Source organism: Gobius niger (assembly GCF_951799975.1).
Source record: "Gobius niger genome assembly, chromosome: 17".
NCBI lineage: Eukaryota > Metazoa > Chordata > Actinopteri > Gobiiformes > Gobiidae > Gobius > Gobius niger.
In genome coordinates, this window is record NC_136868.1 from 15,273,067 (window position 1) to 15,287,883 (window position 14,817).

The 14,817-nt window shown below is 40.0% G+C and overlaps 4 protein-coding genes across 5 annotated transcripts; 2 read left to right on the forward strand and 2 right to left on the reverse strand.

Moving 5' to 3' along the window:
* Nucleotides 1–4,549: 4,549 nt before the first annotated feature.
* nr2c2ap (nuclear receptor 2C2-associated protein) lies at nucleotides 4,550–5,718 on the forward strand. Its single transcript, XM_079574810.1, has 5 exons — nucleotides 4,550–4,594; nucleotides 4,685–4,775; nucleotides 4,860–4,965; nucleotides 5,034–5,101; nucleotides 5,435–5,718. The coding sequence occupies exons 1-5, from the start codon at nucleotides 4,557–4,559 to the stop codon at nucleotides 5,555–5,557; spliced, it is 426 nt and encodes a 141-aa protein (XP_079430936.1). The 5' UTR covers nucleotides 4,550–4,556; the 3' UTR covers nucleotides 5,558–5,718.
* Nucleotides 5,719–5,763: 45 nt separating this feature from the next.
* Nucleotides 5,764–8,085, reverse strand: rfxank (regulatory factor X-associated ankyrin-containing protein). Its single transcript, XM_079575399.1, has 9 exons — nucleotides 8,014–8,085; nucleotides 7,734–7,833; nucleotides 7,537–7,632; nucleotides 7,389–7,454; nucleotides 7,220–7,320; nucleotides 6,383–6,508; nucleotides 6,249–6,315; nucleotides 6,086–6,166; nucleotides 5,764–5,991 (listed from the first exon to the last, which is right to left on the reverse strand). Exons 2-9 carry the CDS (start codon nucleotides 7,804–7,806, stop codon nucleotides 5,939–5,941), a joined length of 663 nt encoding a protein of 220 aa, XP_079431525.1. The 5' UTR covers nucleotides 7,807–7,833; nucleotides 8,014–8,085; the 3' UTR covers nucleotides 5,764–5,938.
* A 2-nt stretch (nucleotides 8,086–8,087) lies between these two features.
* Nucleotides 8,088–11,087, forward strand: borcs8 (BLOC-1 related complex subunit 8). 2 transcript variants are annotated; one of them, XM_079575400.1, is made up of 5 exons: nucleotides 8,088–8,246; nucleotides 8,432–8,544; nucleotides 8,727–8,791; nucleotides 8,871–8,978; nucleotides 10,702–11,087. In XM_079575400.1, exons 1-5 carry the CDS (start codon nucleotides 8,210–8,212, stop codon nucleotides 10,754–10,756), a joined length of 378 nt encoding a protein of 125 aa, XP_079431526.1. In that variant the 5' UTR covers nucleotides 8,088–8,209; the 3' UTR covers nucleotides 10,757–11,087. The 2 variants fall into 2 exon arrangements, with proteins under 2 accessions (XP_079431526.1, XP_079431527.1); XM_079575401.1 differs by lacking the exon at nucleotides 10,702–11,087 and adding an exon at nucleotides 9,226–9,285.
* Nucleotides 9,781–12,998, reverse strand: tmem221 (transmembrane protein 221). The gene is made up of 3 exons (XM_079575398.1): nucleotides 11,929–12,998; nucleotides 11,221–11,306; nucleotides 9,781–10,479 (listed from the first exon to the last, which is right to left on the reverse strand). The coding sequence occupies exons 1-3, from the start codon at nucleotides 12,231–12,233 to the stop codon at nucleotides 9,938–9,940; spliced, it is 933 nt and encodes a 310-aa protein (XP_079431524.1). The 5' UTR covers nucleotides 12,234–12,998; the 3' UTR covers nucleotides 9,781–9,937.
* Nucleotides 12,999–14,817: the final 1,819 nt, after the last annotated feature.

Sequence of the window (14,817 nt, forward strand, 5' to 3'; positions counted from 1 at the left end):
CCCAACTCAGAGTGAGAGGCGGGACGAGGCCATGCTGCACACCCTCCATAACATCCCCAAGGACAACTAAGGCCCCTCCATTGGATACGACTCACACGCCTAAGACATATAGAATGTCTTTTATCTCTCGAGTTTTTAGATTGTTTTTTCTAATGTGTGTTTGTTTGTATTGGGATTGATACATTTCAGGTCAAACATTTGTTCTTGCCATGTTAATCTTCAATAAATCTAATCTTCGATTAAAATGTGCTGACAAAAAAAATAGTCCAGCCAAGAAATTGTCCGATCAGTTTCCTCATACAAACATTTCTTCCTCTCTAAATAGCATCTAGTCGATTGCTGTGCTGCTGTTTGTAATTTGTCAAAACAACATGTCAACCAACATATTACAGTCAACATAGTTATCGAATTGTAGGGCTGCACGATTTGGTAATTGTTTGATTACGACAACGATATTATGATAGCTAAACCTTCACAATTCTCAATTCAGTACAAGAAGTAAAAGATTGCTTGCTGATCGGACTATGTCTCTGTTTCCCAGTGAAAACGTACATGCTAAAGGCCAATCTGCTTTAAACTGAACATTGACAAAAGGTTGCGCCTGCAGCATCTCTCCTAAAACAATAACACAAACTCAGAACAAGGCTACAAAGAAACTAAGCTTGCAATAGCAATACTTTGCCGGCATACAGTGCAGTCCTAGTGCGTAGTCTACTTTTCTCTGTTTTTGTGTAGCCTCGTTAATGCAGCTGGACTTTTGCAGACCTCACTAAACATATGCAGGCTGTGTTGCCATGGCGATAAGCACAGCATGAAGTAGTCAGTTACTCAGAGCGGCGCAGGAGTCAGGGTTAAGCCCAAAAGTTAAGTTTGTGAAGCACTAATCCTGCCACATGGGACACGACCCAGAAAGAGGGGTGACAAACTGAGGCCTGTCCGCTGCTGTAAGACTGTGAGAGTGTGTCAGAAGACAGCAGCTATACCAGGGTTTAGCTCCTATCGCCGACTGAGGTGCAGATAATCCTCTAACAAGCTCAGCCGGCGAGACGGACGCCAAATGATCAGGCACAAGAAGGCATCTACTGTAAACGAAAGTAATAAATAAGCTTTGACAATGGCACAATTCCTACTGCTGAGTAAAATTCTGCTAGAAGCACAATCGCCCAGAGAAGTGAAGATATTACTGCGAGGACGTTGAAGTGCTCCTAAGGTGTTATTACGCCTTACAATATAGCACCTCTTTTTATCTGCTTAGAAAATCGACATGTTTAATTTTGTGTGACTTTGTACGTGATTGTGTAACTACTCACGTAACTGTATTTAAAGAGGGAAAAACGTGGAATAGCAGTGAACAGGTACACATCAACTCATCAGGAAGAGGAAGGACGAGGTGGAGCTGACCAGTGCAGGACACCACGCTCTGAGACGGGGACAAGCCCAGGAGGCGGTGCACCGTTTCAGATGATCAGAGGAGACAGAGGGCAGCTACAGTTTCTCCATCCTCCAAGGTCAAGATCATGCGGGTGGAGTGGCTGAAGGACAACGAGATCATCGACCCGGCCGAGGACAGGAACTTCTACATCACCGTGGACCACAAGCGCAAGAGCTCCACCGCCGTAGTCATCGTGTACGGATTTCCCATCAACCAGTGCTCCTCCTGTGACCAAAACAGTGAAGATGGCGGCCGCGACACAACGATCTTTCACCAAAGAAAAAAAAGAGTGGAAAAAGAGTGGTGCGCACTGAATGGGTGCTGCTGCCGGATGCTCTCTCATCGAATGCAATTTCTCCATCTGTGAGATCAATAAAGTATCATCTTATCTTATCTTATCTTATCTTATCTAAGCTCAGGTAAGAACATTATTTCAGTGAGGAAAAACGGTGGCCTGTTCCTTTAAGAAATGAAGATTTCTACAGCAATGAATATAGCAAAAAAGGTTTAATAATTTAAGGTCTCTTTTGATCGAATAAGATAAAAATACTTACAGCAGTGGTGCAATGTTGTCATTTCGACATTCTCAATGATCACTATCCCAAAGGCATACATGGACAGTTGGCCAGGTGCAGGTCCCCACTGGCCACTGGCCAAGACATTCGCTTTGACAGGGTAACATCTGAGCACCCTGGAGATTAATTGTGGGGAGAGTAATTAGAAGTGCTACATATGGCATAAACATATTCTTTCCTTTCTGCCTTTCTTTGCTGCACAGCGAATAATCAGGAGTCTACCGTCAGATGATAGGAATATTGATTTTTGGTTTGATCTAGATTGTTTATGCTGAAAGCCTAAACACAGACACTCTCATTTATATTGGCGTGGATATGGGATTAAGTGGTAGAGCAGCATAATATAATGTGAAATTATCGAGATCAGGATATTAGCACAATATCCATATTGCAAGAATCTATACACATTCACAAAGACTCAACAGTTCTTTTTAATCTCACAAAGCCATTTGTGGCATACAATAAAATGGCAAGTTTACGACCTGATCTCCCAGTTTAGTACCAATTTAGTTTTAAAGTTTTTCAGATTTGAACACTGTTTGAGGTGCAGGCTCAAGGCTTTAACACTTTAGTTCTAATTCACTCACTCATACTTTTTTATTGTGAAGATCTACAGGTCAACCTAATCACCTTTTAAAAGTCACTAAATGTCACATTAGTGGTGGACTGCACTATGGTCACATAAGGGCCGGCCACAAAGTCAAGCGCGTGTGCGTTTGTATACGTGTAAATGGATGTTGTGGGTTGATTGGAGCTACTGTGGTGTGTTGTTCTATGGGGGGGGGGGGGGATTCTCCCTCTCTCTCCCTCTCTCTCTTGCCCCAGTGCAATTTTCACGGAGACTGGGTTTCATCAGGTTTTGTATTTCAGACCTATTGATTATCCGCAGAGAAAGGGGCACTGTGACAAAACCTCAGCAGGCGTTCTCCATCTGCAATGAGCCATGTGCCAAATACAGCCTCTCCATATCACACAAATATAGTGCACACACTCGCTCTGCAGCTCTGTTATTGCACTTCCCGGGCTATGAAAGGGACATATAGGAATATTCCTGCTAATAAAAGAGATAAAGCTCATGGCGTTATTGGCTCTTTTATGGCTTCATCCAATCTTCTATGGTGAATCAACAAAACATTCACGACTAAGGTTTATTTTACAGGCTCTCATGCAGCTGAAAATCCCCTTTTGGCGAGATACGTATGAAGGTAGACCTCTGGGAGCCAAATGACATACCTTTTTAGAGTGCCATTGTCTGATGCCTTGTCTTCCTAATCGATCCTTATCTCTTTAACCTTTCAGTTCTCCATTGACATCATTATTGTCCAATTCATTGTCTCATTCCTTGTTGGGAAAAAAGAAAGACAATTTCAGTGTGTTAGACCAAGTAAAAAAATAAACAAATATATGTTGACTTTGTGGCCTGCCCTTATGTGACCATAGTGCAGTCCACCACCAATGTGACATTTAGTGACTTTTAAAAGGTGATTAGGCCAGCCTGTAGATCTTCACAATAAAAAGTATGAGTGCAACTAAATTGGTGCTAAACTTGGAGATCAGGTCTAAAACTTGCCAGTTTATTGTATATACACTTTGGGGCAGGGGTAGACCGGTTTGCTCAGTCGTGGGCTGATTTTAAGATGGGGGGTGGTTTTAATCATACACACTAAACAAGGGGGTTTGTCAAGACATTTGACAACAATTCATGCATTCTTGACTGAAAAAAGTAATATTTACTAAAGGGGTTAGCTGCTGCTAGTTAGCTGCTGCTAGTTAGCTGCTGCTAGTTAGCTGCTGCTAGTTAGCTGCTGCTAGTTAGCTGCTGCTAGTTAGCTGCTGCTAGTTAGCTGCTGCTAGTTAGCTGCTGCTAGTTAGCTGCTGCTAGTTAGCTGCTGCTAGTTAGCATTAATCTCCGCTAACCCGGATGTACCGATTTTGTTAAATATTACTTTTATAGCAGTAGGTGCGGCATTTTTGGCTAATGAGTCTGAGAAATAAGTATGTTCAGTAACTGTCCGTTGAGTTTCAGAAATATTGATTGTGGTACTAAAGAGTTTTTTTGTAGTTTCTCGCACATCTCGGACCCGGAAGTAGAGCTGTGACGACATGTGATTGACTACACACAACAGAGATCTGAAAACCAAGCATGCTGTGCCAACATACCAAAACATTATTATTATTATTATTATTTTTTCTAAATGAGCGTACACGTTTTTGTTCAGCCTTCCATCTTTTGCCTTGGTAAAATAACCAGCAAGCAAACTTACATATTCCTATTGTTAGCTGCCTAGGTGACTTAATTTTACTCACACGTTGTTTTATAATTCTGGGAAACAGAAAATAACATCGGACGTTGGGCAACATTGCTCTAGTTCAACCTCATGGACTTGGATTTTTGGATTGGACGTTTTTGCAGCGCTTTCCTTCTCACTCCAGGCTTCAACAACAAAACAGCACGATGGCTCTATCTAGTGGCGAAAAGAACATGATATTTGTTACCATTGTCGTAAAACTACAGCCGGATTACGGCAAAGATGAAAAAAAAATGCAGCATGGCTTCTTCATTGATATGTCGAGAAACACAGAGCAGGTAAATACTCGATGGAGGTTTTTTTTAATCGTCTTTTGGTGACAATGAGGAGTGAGGAGCCTAAATGATTGTTTTGTCCTTACATTTCAGGGTTAGTTCAGTCCTAAACAGAGATGTGAAGCAGTTTGGTAAAAAATACATGTTTGACAGCAGTGAGGAGACGTGCTGGAACTCGGATCAGGTAAACAAACTTATTATCATGTAGCTTTCAACTTTCCCTCCGTGAGTCTCCTGTCATTGTCAGCTGTGATTATTGCTTTGGCAGGGTGAATACCAGTGGGTGTCTCTGCAGTTTCCTCAGCCTGTAAACATTTCTGAAATAAAGTTTCAATTTCAAGGAGGTTTTGCTGCGAAAGCATGTAGGTTAGAAGGTAGGACTGCTTTTGTTTACTACTCTGTTTCAAGTTTGTCCTGTGTATAATGATATTGTTTTTTGTAGGAAGTCTTCAGGATGGAGAATTCAAAGAAATAAGCCAGTTTTACCCAGAGGATGACAACTCTCTTCAGATATCCTTTTGGATAAGCTGTTTAGCCATGAACTACATGAGGTACATAAAAGCGTGTGAAAAATAAGAATATTGTATGGGAAAGTCCATTATTTTTATGTTATGCTTTTGTGCCTGTTGATTGTTGTTTCTGCTTAAAATATGTTTTGTTCACAGATAATGAAGCCTTTCAGTTCATTAAAACAAATGTTTGCATAATGTCTATATTAACATGTAAATCTAGTTTTGATACTTATAATAACCACACATAATTTGAGACGCTATTCAAAACAGGAGCAGTGTTGTGTTATTGAAGCAGACCACTTTTTGACATTATTCTTAACCCCACACCCACAGTTTTCCCATTCAGGAGGCCCCGGTGGTGGACAAAGTAAAAATAATATTTGAGAATAGTACAGACTTTTTTGGAAGAATTATTGTTTACACTTTGGACATCCTTGGGGAAAAGACTCCATAATGTGTGTGTTTTTTTTTTTGTGAGATGGGAAGTGAACGTGGGCATGGAACAGGACACAGGATGTTGTGGTACATGTCTGTTTTATCACCTTATGACCTTGATGTCAATGGCCTTTTTTGGTATGGCAGTTACTGTCCATCTGTAAACTTCAGCCTTTGAACAGCACAAGCTTCAACATTTTTTTAAAGAAAACTTTAATGGCCTGCATCATCAATCTGCTATCCATTTAGATATCTTCCAATACCAATACAATTGTTCATTTTTGTATTTATTTTTTGTATTTTCTGAGTACAAAATAGTGCAATTTCTACAAAACATAATAATAAAAAAATATATATACACTGGAACTATCGCTTGTCCTTTTTCATAAAAGTCCCAGGGTTATGTCTTTGACTTGTATAACTTTAGGATGTGATCCTCCAACACTTTCTGAACTACAAAAGAGAGAAATCAATGAAGATTTAAAAGAAAAACAGATGTGAGTATAGAAAGTATGTTTAAAACAAGCATGGAATATATTGAACATACTTCTTTTGTGGCCAAGGGCGATGGCTAAGGCCATTGGAGTGTATCCGGAATCAGATTCAACTGTCATATCAGCTCCTTTCGCTGAATACAGCAGTTTAAAGAAAAATGTAAAGATGTAATAATAAAAATGTAAATTATGAGCGATCTAATCATTTAAAAGTACCTAAAAGCGCCTCCACACACTTAACATGGTTTCCACGGACAGCATAAAGAAGAGGAGTTCCACCATTCTAGAATAACAAAAAAAATATATGTTAACACGCTAAGCACGACATTTTATGTGAAATGAAACTTTACCCAGTCATAAGTGTTAATATCCACTCCATGTTTCAGGAGACTCTCCACAATGTCCGCATAGCCTCCAGAGCTGGCAAGTGTGAGGGCACATTCCCTCTCTCGTGCAATAGTTTTAGGATCTGCTCCCTAAAATGTGGAACATGTTACAAAGCATATTTATAATAAAATATGTTTATGATCATCAGATGGCAGTACACAGTTACATTTACTCAAGTACAGTAAGTTTTTGAAGAAATTGTAGTTTAATGATTTGATACTTTTTACTTATAGGCTCCCCTCCTGGAACCGCCACCTTAATGTGGTGGAGGGGTTTGAGCGCCCGAATGATCCTGGGAGCTCTGTTGTCGGGGGCTTCGTGCCCCTGATAGGGTCTCCCAGGGCAAACAGGTCCTAGGTGACGGGTCTTTACTTGAGTACAAATTGTCACTTTTCCACTGTGAGTTAATATTTAAGTGCCAAATGCTTAATTTAACAAAGATGTCGGTTGTCTCATGCACCTTCTTCTTTAGAATTTTTTGTTTTTCTGTATTTTCATGCCATTTTATTGGAAATTCCTTTGGAAATATAATTTCCACATTATTTTATGCTTTGTTTTACACAATTTATGGCGTGATAGAAAATAAATCAGACTTTTGCACTTTGCAACAGTTACTCAGTACTCACAGTACTCAAGTAACATTTTCTCTGAGTACTTCTTTATTTTTACTTCAGCAATTGTTTTAGGTCTTTACTTTTTTTCTTGTTTAGGTCATTACTCTTGAGTAAATATTTTGACTACATACCCTCCTCTGATGATCATAAACAGATGGCCACTATATATAGTCGTCTACTTTTAACCTTTTCTAAAAGGAAATCCACCATGGCTTTTTCACCAAATGCTACTGCCCACATGAGAGGGGTAAAGCCTCGTTCATCTTGCTTGCAGAGAAGTGAGAAGTCTGGAAAATAACAAACATACTGTATTTTGGAATCACGAATTAGCCTAAAGTGACAGGATGGAACATACCTTTATCTATGTGTGCTGCAACTTGTGACACTTCGCCCTGTGCAGCCAGCTGATGAATAGAAAGGTCTGGGAAAAGGAAAGTCGTAATTATTTACATATATTATTATTATGTTTTATTCATTTATTTTTTCTAGCAAGCAACACTTACTGTCTAAAGAAGCTGGAAGCACCGTGACTTCATTCCCCCGATGTTTGTTGGTCAGAGTGGTGGATGCAATAAACAAAGCATCATTTCCCATCTTCTCTGTAGACGTTACCAAGACAGGACCGCATTACGTTTTGCACAGCGTGTAAAACATAGTACTTTGTCTAATTGCTAATACAACAATTTAAGGCAACAGTAACCTTTGGTTTCAGTAGCGGTTGATGGCGATGCAGTACAAGCTTCTGCAAACTCACCATCAGTTCCAATGTCCATTTTCACAACATGCCGGGATTTAACGAACTAGGAAATATACAAACAAACTTTTAAGTCGTGAAAAATACTCAATACTCAAACTCAACATCCTGCTTTAGTGAAAAGCAAAGTGAAAGCGCGGCTTCAATAGTAAAACACACGATTAAGAGACGATTAACCATTCCCAAAACCAATTCACACCTAAATATATCTGTACGTGTTACTTACGTGAAATGAATGTGATTCGTTCAAACGTGGACATTTTAGCGCACGAAGATGAAGGAAGTCGGAACTCTTGCGCTTATTTTTTGTACCCGGATGATTTATGTTGTTACACACAACAAAATAAATACGGAAGAAGGATCGAGTCGAGCAGTAAAAACGTAGCCGTCATCTTTTAGGGAATTATTTTATAGATCAAAAAATGGAGGACCAAGAGATGCAGCTCAAAGTTAGACGAGGTAAATCTACCGTTTAAGGCAACAACGTTATTACAATGTCGCGGCTACATTACGGCTTAAATGCGCTTGCTGAGCTGATTGTTGACGTCTGTATTTGTCACAGCTGTGGAGCACGTTCGGCCTACCAGATTTATCCTTTTCAATTAAAACTGCCACTTCATTTCACACATTTTTTTTCGTTTCAGTGACAGACAAATTCACGGAGAGCATGTATGTCCTGGCAAACGAGCCGTCAGTGGCTCTGTACAGGCTACAGGAGCACGTCAGGAGGTCCCTACCAGAACTGGTACAACACAAGGTGGGCTGCTTAAGGGGGGTTATAAATAAATCACACCATCACGTGTAATTTATAAATAAATCATGCCATAAATGTCCATGTTTTATGACATATGTGTATAAGTAATCTGTGAAAAGTGTTAAATATTGGTATTTCATTTTAATTGAAGTGATACAGTACTTTTTTTCCCCTCTCTCACGCAGACAGACATGCAAAGTTGGGAAGAACAAAGTCAAGGTGCCATCTACTCTGTGGAGTATGCCTGCAGGTGAGCTCCAGTGTATATAACTGTTCTTTACCTAAACATGTCCTTTTTTGCCTCTAACACTCACTGCATCTTGTTCCAGTGCTGTGAGGAGCATGACAAACAGTAGTATGTATTTCAAGAACATTGATGGTTTGCTCCGCCAGGCCATCACCCTCAAGGATCAGATTAACAGCTCACAAGGTCGCAGGTAGGAAGCAGCACCAATTGTACGTTTTCTTACTTCTTATATACTTTTCCATCATGTTTATTTTATATGTGGCAATTAAAACTTAATTTGCTTTCTTCATAAACCCTCAGCCTGTTACCCCTTTTAACTTTCAATAGTGAGCCATTTATGATCATTTGTTTTTATTAAGACCCATTATTATTATTTTGCCATTTGTGTTGTATTCTGCATGAAGCTTACATGTTGTTCATGTTCATCCCTCTTCTAGTCCCCATATCTCTCCCCCTCCTCATGTCCGGTCCACTTCATCATGACCTCTACACAGGGGTTCAAGGTCAGTCAATGATATTATGTATGGCATAATATCAATCTATTATTTATATATATCATATTGGTTGTTATCAGGTTCGAGAATGTGATGATGTCACAGTACCCAGTGGGGGGCAGGAGCCAGTTTTTCCTATTAATTGCGTTACACTTTCGCAAGCTGTGTCTAAAAAGAATTGAATGAATTATATATGAATATATGAATTACAAATTGATCATTAATATCAGTCACTGGGTCCATGATCTCTCTGTACAAGACCAAACATTTCCTCAAAAACTAAATAATTTTACCTCTAATATTATAGACCTTTAGAACCCTATGATGTCACCTGAAACCCAGCAATTGCATACTGTTATAACACTTCATTGTTTATGATAAATAAAATTTAAAAAGGGGCTATTTTTAGTCTTAGAGAAAGTGGACAGAATTACACAGCGAAGTTTAAAATGAAACAACTTTAATTCATACTTCTCAGGCCTTTATAATACACTAGTTTGTAAATGAAAATAAAGGATCAATGATGAATTTTGTGTTATGTAAATACTGAGCTGTATTGTTAAAATGTACAATATAAAACATACTAAATAAATCATTCAGCCTTCACATTTTGGAAAAGCTCCCAGGTATAAAGACCTGTTCAAGTTTCTTAATGTCACACAAGAGTGGAGTCTTTGGCAGAAATCCCAGACTTTCGAGCGAGCACACTCCTCATCTCATTATTGACGCCATTCCATGGTTTTACTTGAGCCTGCAGTAAAGCTGAGTCACTTGAGAGTGTCCTGTTCATTCGAGAACTGCTTCCACCGCTGCTGCAGCCGTCTTTATGGCTCTCCTGGTCGTGCGTTGCCTCAATTGGGGAGAACTGAAGGTGCTGATGTTGTTCTATTGGGGTTTGGTTGCCACAATAAGGGTACGCCATGTTATGCACCAGGTAGGACTGAGTGCGGTGCATCCGGGGTTTGTCCACACCAATCTTAAGTTCACATGGTCGAGAGAGGGGCGCGTTGGTGCTGCTGTGGTCATTTTGGTACACTGCGCCAACATGGTCCTTGCGAAATTTCTTGGCAGTGTGAGAAGCTTTGACCAGGACAGCGATAACAACAATCAGCAAGATTAGTATCCCAGAGGAGAGCACACAAGCACTTGCTACGCCTGTCTCTACTTCAAATATTAGCAGCATAAAGATGGACATAGCTGTGAGGGGAAAAAACAACAAATTAATTACACAGAGTTGCACATTGTTAGTATGCAATTTGGTAAATGCAATGTGATGAAAATGTATTTAAAATAGCTAGAGTACACTGGTGGAAAAAGCGAAACGTTCCATACATCCAACATGTTACTGTAGTACTTAAAAGAAAGCAACTTGAGATATATTTGTATCTGATGCTCAGTCATTTCTTTTCCCCCCTGCAGAAAAAAGCCGGTGGACACAGGAATGCCTAAGGAAGGGGAGAAGCACAACTCTTGAATGTGAGGACTTTTGGGGGCTGGCCATTGTCCTCTATTTCTGCCCCTTGATTGAAAAGTTGCTAAAGTGAGGGTCATTGGGCCAGTGACACCAAGACCTTATTACAATGGGGAGACTTGGCTTCAATAACACCCCCAGTACAAGCTGCCGAGGGAAACAGAGCACCAGAGCGCTGCCAGGTCCAGCATTAAAAACACTCAAGTCTCAGACGCTGCTCAAAGAATGCATTGTTCTCACTGAACAGACCAGAATGAACGTGGCATCGTAGTTTTTGCCTCAGCTGTTTAAAGTCCACAATACTTAAGTCTCAAACCATGAACTTTAGTTTTGGTGTAAACATGAGCAATGAAATTCTTGTGTATTACTCCCAATACTTAATAGTAATATAGTTCTAATCTAATTTTAAAAATTAACCGTAACCCCATCACTAAAGCCTTTGCATGGCAATTATTATGACTGTTTACCTGCTAAGTAGACAGAGATTCCCATACAAAAGAGGCCGATTGCCACATGTCGTACAACACTGCTGTCCAGAAGAAACCAGTCTGCTCTGTGGAGACAAACATCCTTGTTAACTGTGCCATCAATGAAAGTAGTTGACCACAATCAGGGCACTTGCTTGTTATTTTTTCCATGGTTAACCTCGCTGTCCACATCACGTGCATTTAGAAATAATATGTTTACTGACAAATCATTAGGGTGATAAAATGTAAACTTCTTTTATGTGTAGCTGTTGCGAGACGGGTGTCAAATGGTGGATTTGTAAACAGACATGGGAACGAGCCAGCAAGAGGCTGTGTGCCTGGCGCATAATAAGAGGAAGCCCATTGTGTTTTGATGCTGGACATGAGGGGTGGGGGTAACCCAGTGCAAGTAAGAGGCTCAGAAATTTCACCATATGAGGACCAATGGAATATTACTTTTATCAGTAATAAAGAATGAGATCTGCCACAGCACTGATGCCATTGTCTTTTATTTTTTAGCATAATATTAACAGGTTGGTGTGTGTTTAAAAGCAGCGGAGTTCAGGGTTTGGTGACTACTTCCCCCACAAGAATTCATTTTCACAAGCAAAGTGCCCAAACGTTCACACAATTATAGGCGTATGCGTCACATATGCCTAATTTCTTACAACAATTTATGTGATGGATTCAATATTTGCCGACACTTACCTCTCGGTGTCCTTTTCCCCTCTACAGACCTCCGTAGAAAAGTATCCATGTAGTAGGCACACGACTACAGAGCTCAGATTGAGGGTGAGGGACAGAGCGGAGAGCACCGTGGCCACAGGCTGGAGCACGGCCCACACGCCCGCGGGGAGAAGGGACGCCTTGTGCGGGCTAGTGTCCTCCTTTACCGCCGCCTGTTGCGACTGTAGCTGGAAGATTAAAATCACTGACAAAAGGGACATGATGGCGGACAAAACTCCTTGAAGAGACAAAACTATTAGAGCGCGTTGGCTGTAGCTGTTCGCCATGTTAGTCTAATCCACAGGTGCACGCTCAAAAAGTTGGATGAAAAGCGCAAATGCTGTGACTTTATTCGCCTTTTACGCACAAAAAGTGCACTGCCAATCCCACGTATCGCATTGTTTCAAGAATCCAGGCAGCGGATAGAGACGTTTCCTGTCCAGGACACGGGTGGGCTTTTTTTCAGTAGTTTGTTGTTGAGCGCTGTGCTTACTCGGTCTGAGCATGTGAGGTGTGCGTTAAAGCCTCAGATTAAAAGCGATAACAATGAACTTTTCTTTTGGATCCGCGGAAACAATGCACGAGCGTTCCCCAATGGAAAGGGACTCACTGGCTGGACAAAACGTGACGGACATCATGGGATAGGCTACTTTGTGCACGTTAGAATGCAATGTGCACAGGCCAATTAATGCATATGTTATAATAACACAATCATAGACTCCCCGCTCCCCCCCGTTTATAGCTTCAGTTGGCACTGATGCATAACTTGATTAAGCGATTAAAGGATTATTTATTCATTCAGTATGTTGTAATCTTGAAGTGGCACATGTTCATAGCCAATTGCCCACAGCCCACAATAAAGTACTCAATGAGAAAACGATGAGGCTACAGTAGCATGTGTTGTTGTGGAATTCCGCGAAACCTATTAAATAGGAAATTAGTCGACCTATGAGTGAAATGCCAAAAAACGACAAGTTTGTAGGTCTATGTCATGGATACATTCCAAACATCATGACATCACTTTTATCATGTGCATATTGTATATATGGCTGCCACCATAGGCCAGTCAATGTATGATAAACAGTCCTATGGCTTCAGAACAAAGGGGGGGGAAAGTCATTTCCGTTCCCATTCTCTTTTGTAATGACAGGCGAAAATAAGTGATGTATAATGAAGGCAAATGGCTGCCACCTACAGTGGCTGAAAAAAGTATGTGAACACTTTCTTACATTTCTGCCTAAATTGGTTATAAAATGTGATCTGATCTGTATTTAAACTACAAGAATAGACAAACAGGGTCTACTTTTACTAATACCACTCAAGTTGGCACGTGTCAGTGATTTCTGTAAGTCTTCAGAATTCTATTTTTTTATTTTTTTTTCACTTCATTGAGTTGTTCTGCGCTGTGTTCTTGGAGTCATCTTTACAGGACGGCCACTCTTTGGAAGTGAAGCAACAGTGCTGAACTTTCTCCATCTGTAGACAATTTTCTAACCGTGGATTTAGGAACATCAAGACTTTTAGGGATGGTTCTGTAACCTTTTTCAGCTTTATACAAATCAGTAATTCTTGATCGTCAGCCGTCAGAGACCTCTTTTGAGTGAGGCATGGTGCATATCAGACAATGGTCCTCAACAAGAGACAATTCTTGACCAGCGTGTGTTTTTCAGTGCCTAGGGCTTTCAGCTTTAAGCCACACCTCAATGATTGGACTTCAGGTTGGGTCACGCCTGACTCTAAATGTCTGCATAGATTTGTCTAATCTAATTAGCTCTTGAAGGATTCATAGCCAAGGGGTGTACTCACTTATGCCTCCCTGTCCTGTGAATGTTTACATGTTATGACCAATAAAAATATGATAACATGTAATTGCTTGGGTGGTATTTGTTTAAACAGACACTGTTTACTCAATTTTACTTAAACAACAAAAAATGTGCCCCTTAAAGAGGTGCCAGAAAAATAATTATATTGTTTCAGTGGAATATATTAAAGTTAAAAATATTTGCAACTGTAAGACTAGTGTCAGTGGCCTATTTTTATTACCAGCTTACATATTTATCAATATAATAATAATAAATACAAAGTGAGATAGGCTTGCTTTTACACCTTTTATATATAAGAAAGTAAATATATCAGATTTATTCACTTTGGTTTAAAGCTCTTGGTATCTTTGTTTGTTTCTTTATTTCATTTCTGTTTAACTTCTTATCAGAACACCATGCTATAGTTATATATATATTATACACACAGTACGTGTTGCTTATTTGACAGCACTCGACATTAGTGCAGACGTTCTGTGCATTCCACCTGTACAATGAATGTGATATTAATTACCAGAAAACAAACTCAAGACTACTCAGTTTAGCAGCTCGTCCCACAGTTGACGCATTGTTCGGTAAGGGTTGGCGGGGGCTGTGAGGCTAAAAGGTACAACTTCTTTTCTGTTAAGATGCAGATAAGACGACAGTCGCTATAAAGGTACACAATGTGAACAATTGCTCTCACACATGTACACTGACCATGCGGGCTATTTCTGAATCCGACTGCCTCGCCACAGCCTCTAAAAGAGTTGTGGCTGATCTTGTCGAAAGCAGAAGTGAGAAGTTTCAGGAAAATGAAAAAAAAAATTACTTTGTTTCTACTGCTTTAATGTCGGTAAAACTGCTTTCTGAACTGTATGAACTTGTATTCCCATATATAAACAAACTGACACTCCCATGGTACTGGTCCTATAACTTTTACTACCAACAAATCAGATTCAAAATCTACTTTGTTACTCATTTTTCCAATAAGTTTATTTATGTTTTATTTATTTATTTACCATTTATGTGTGCATGTAGTTCATATTGTTGACACGGTCAGACAGTCTGT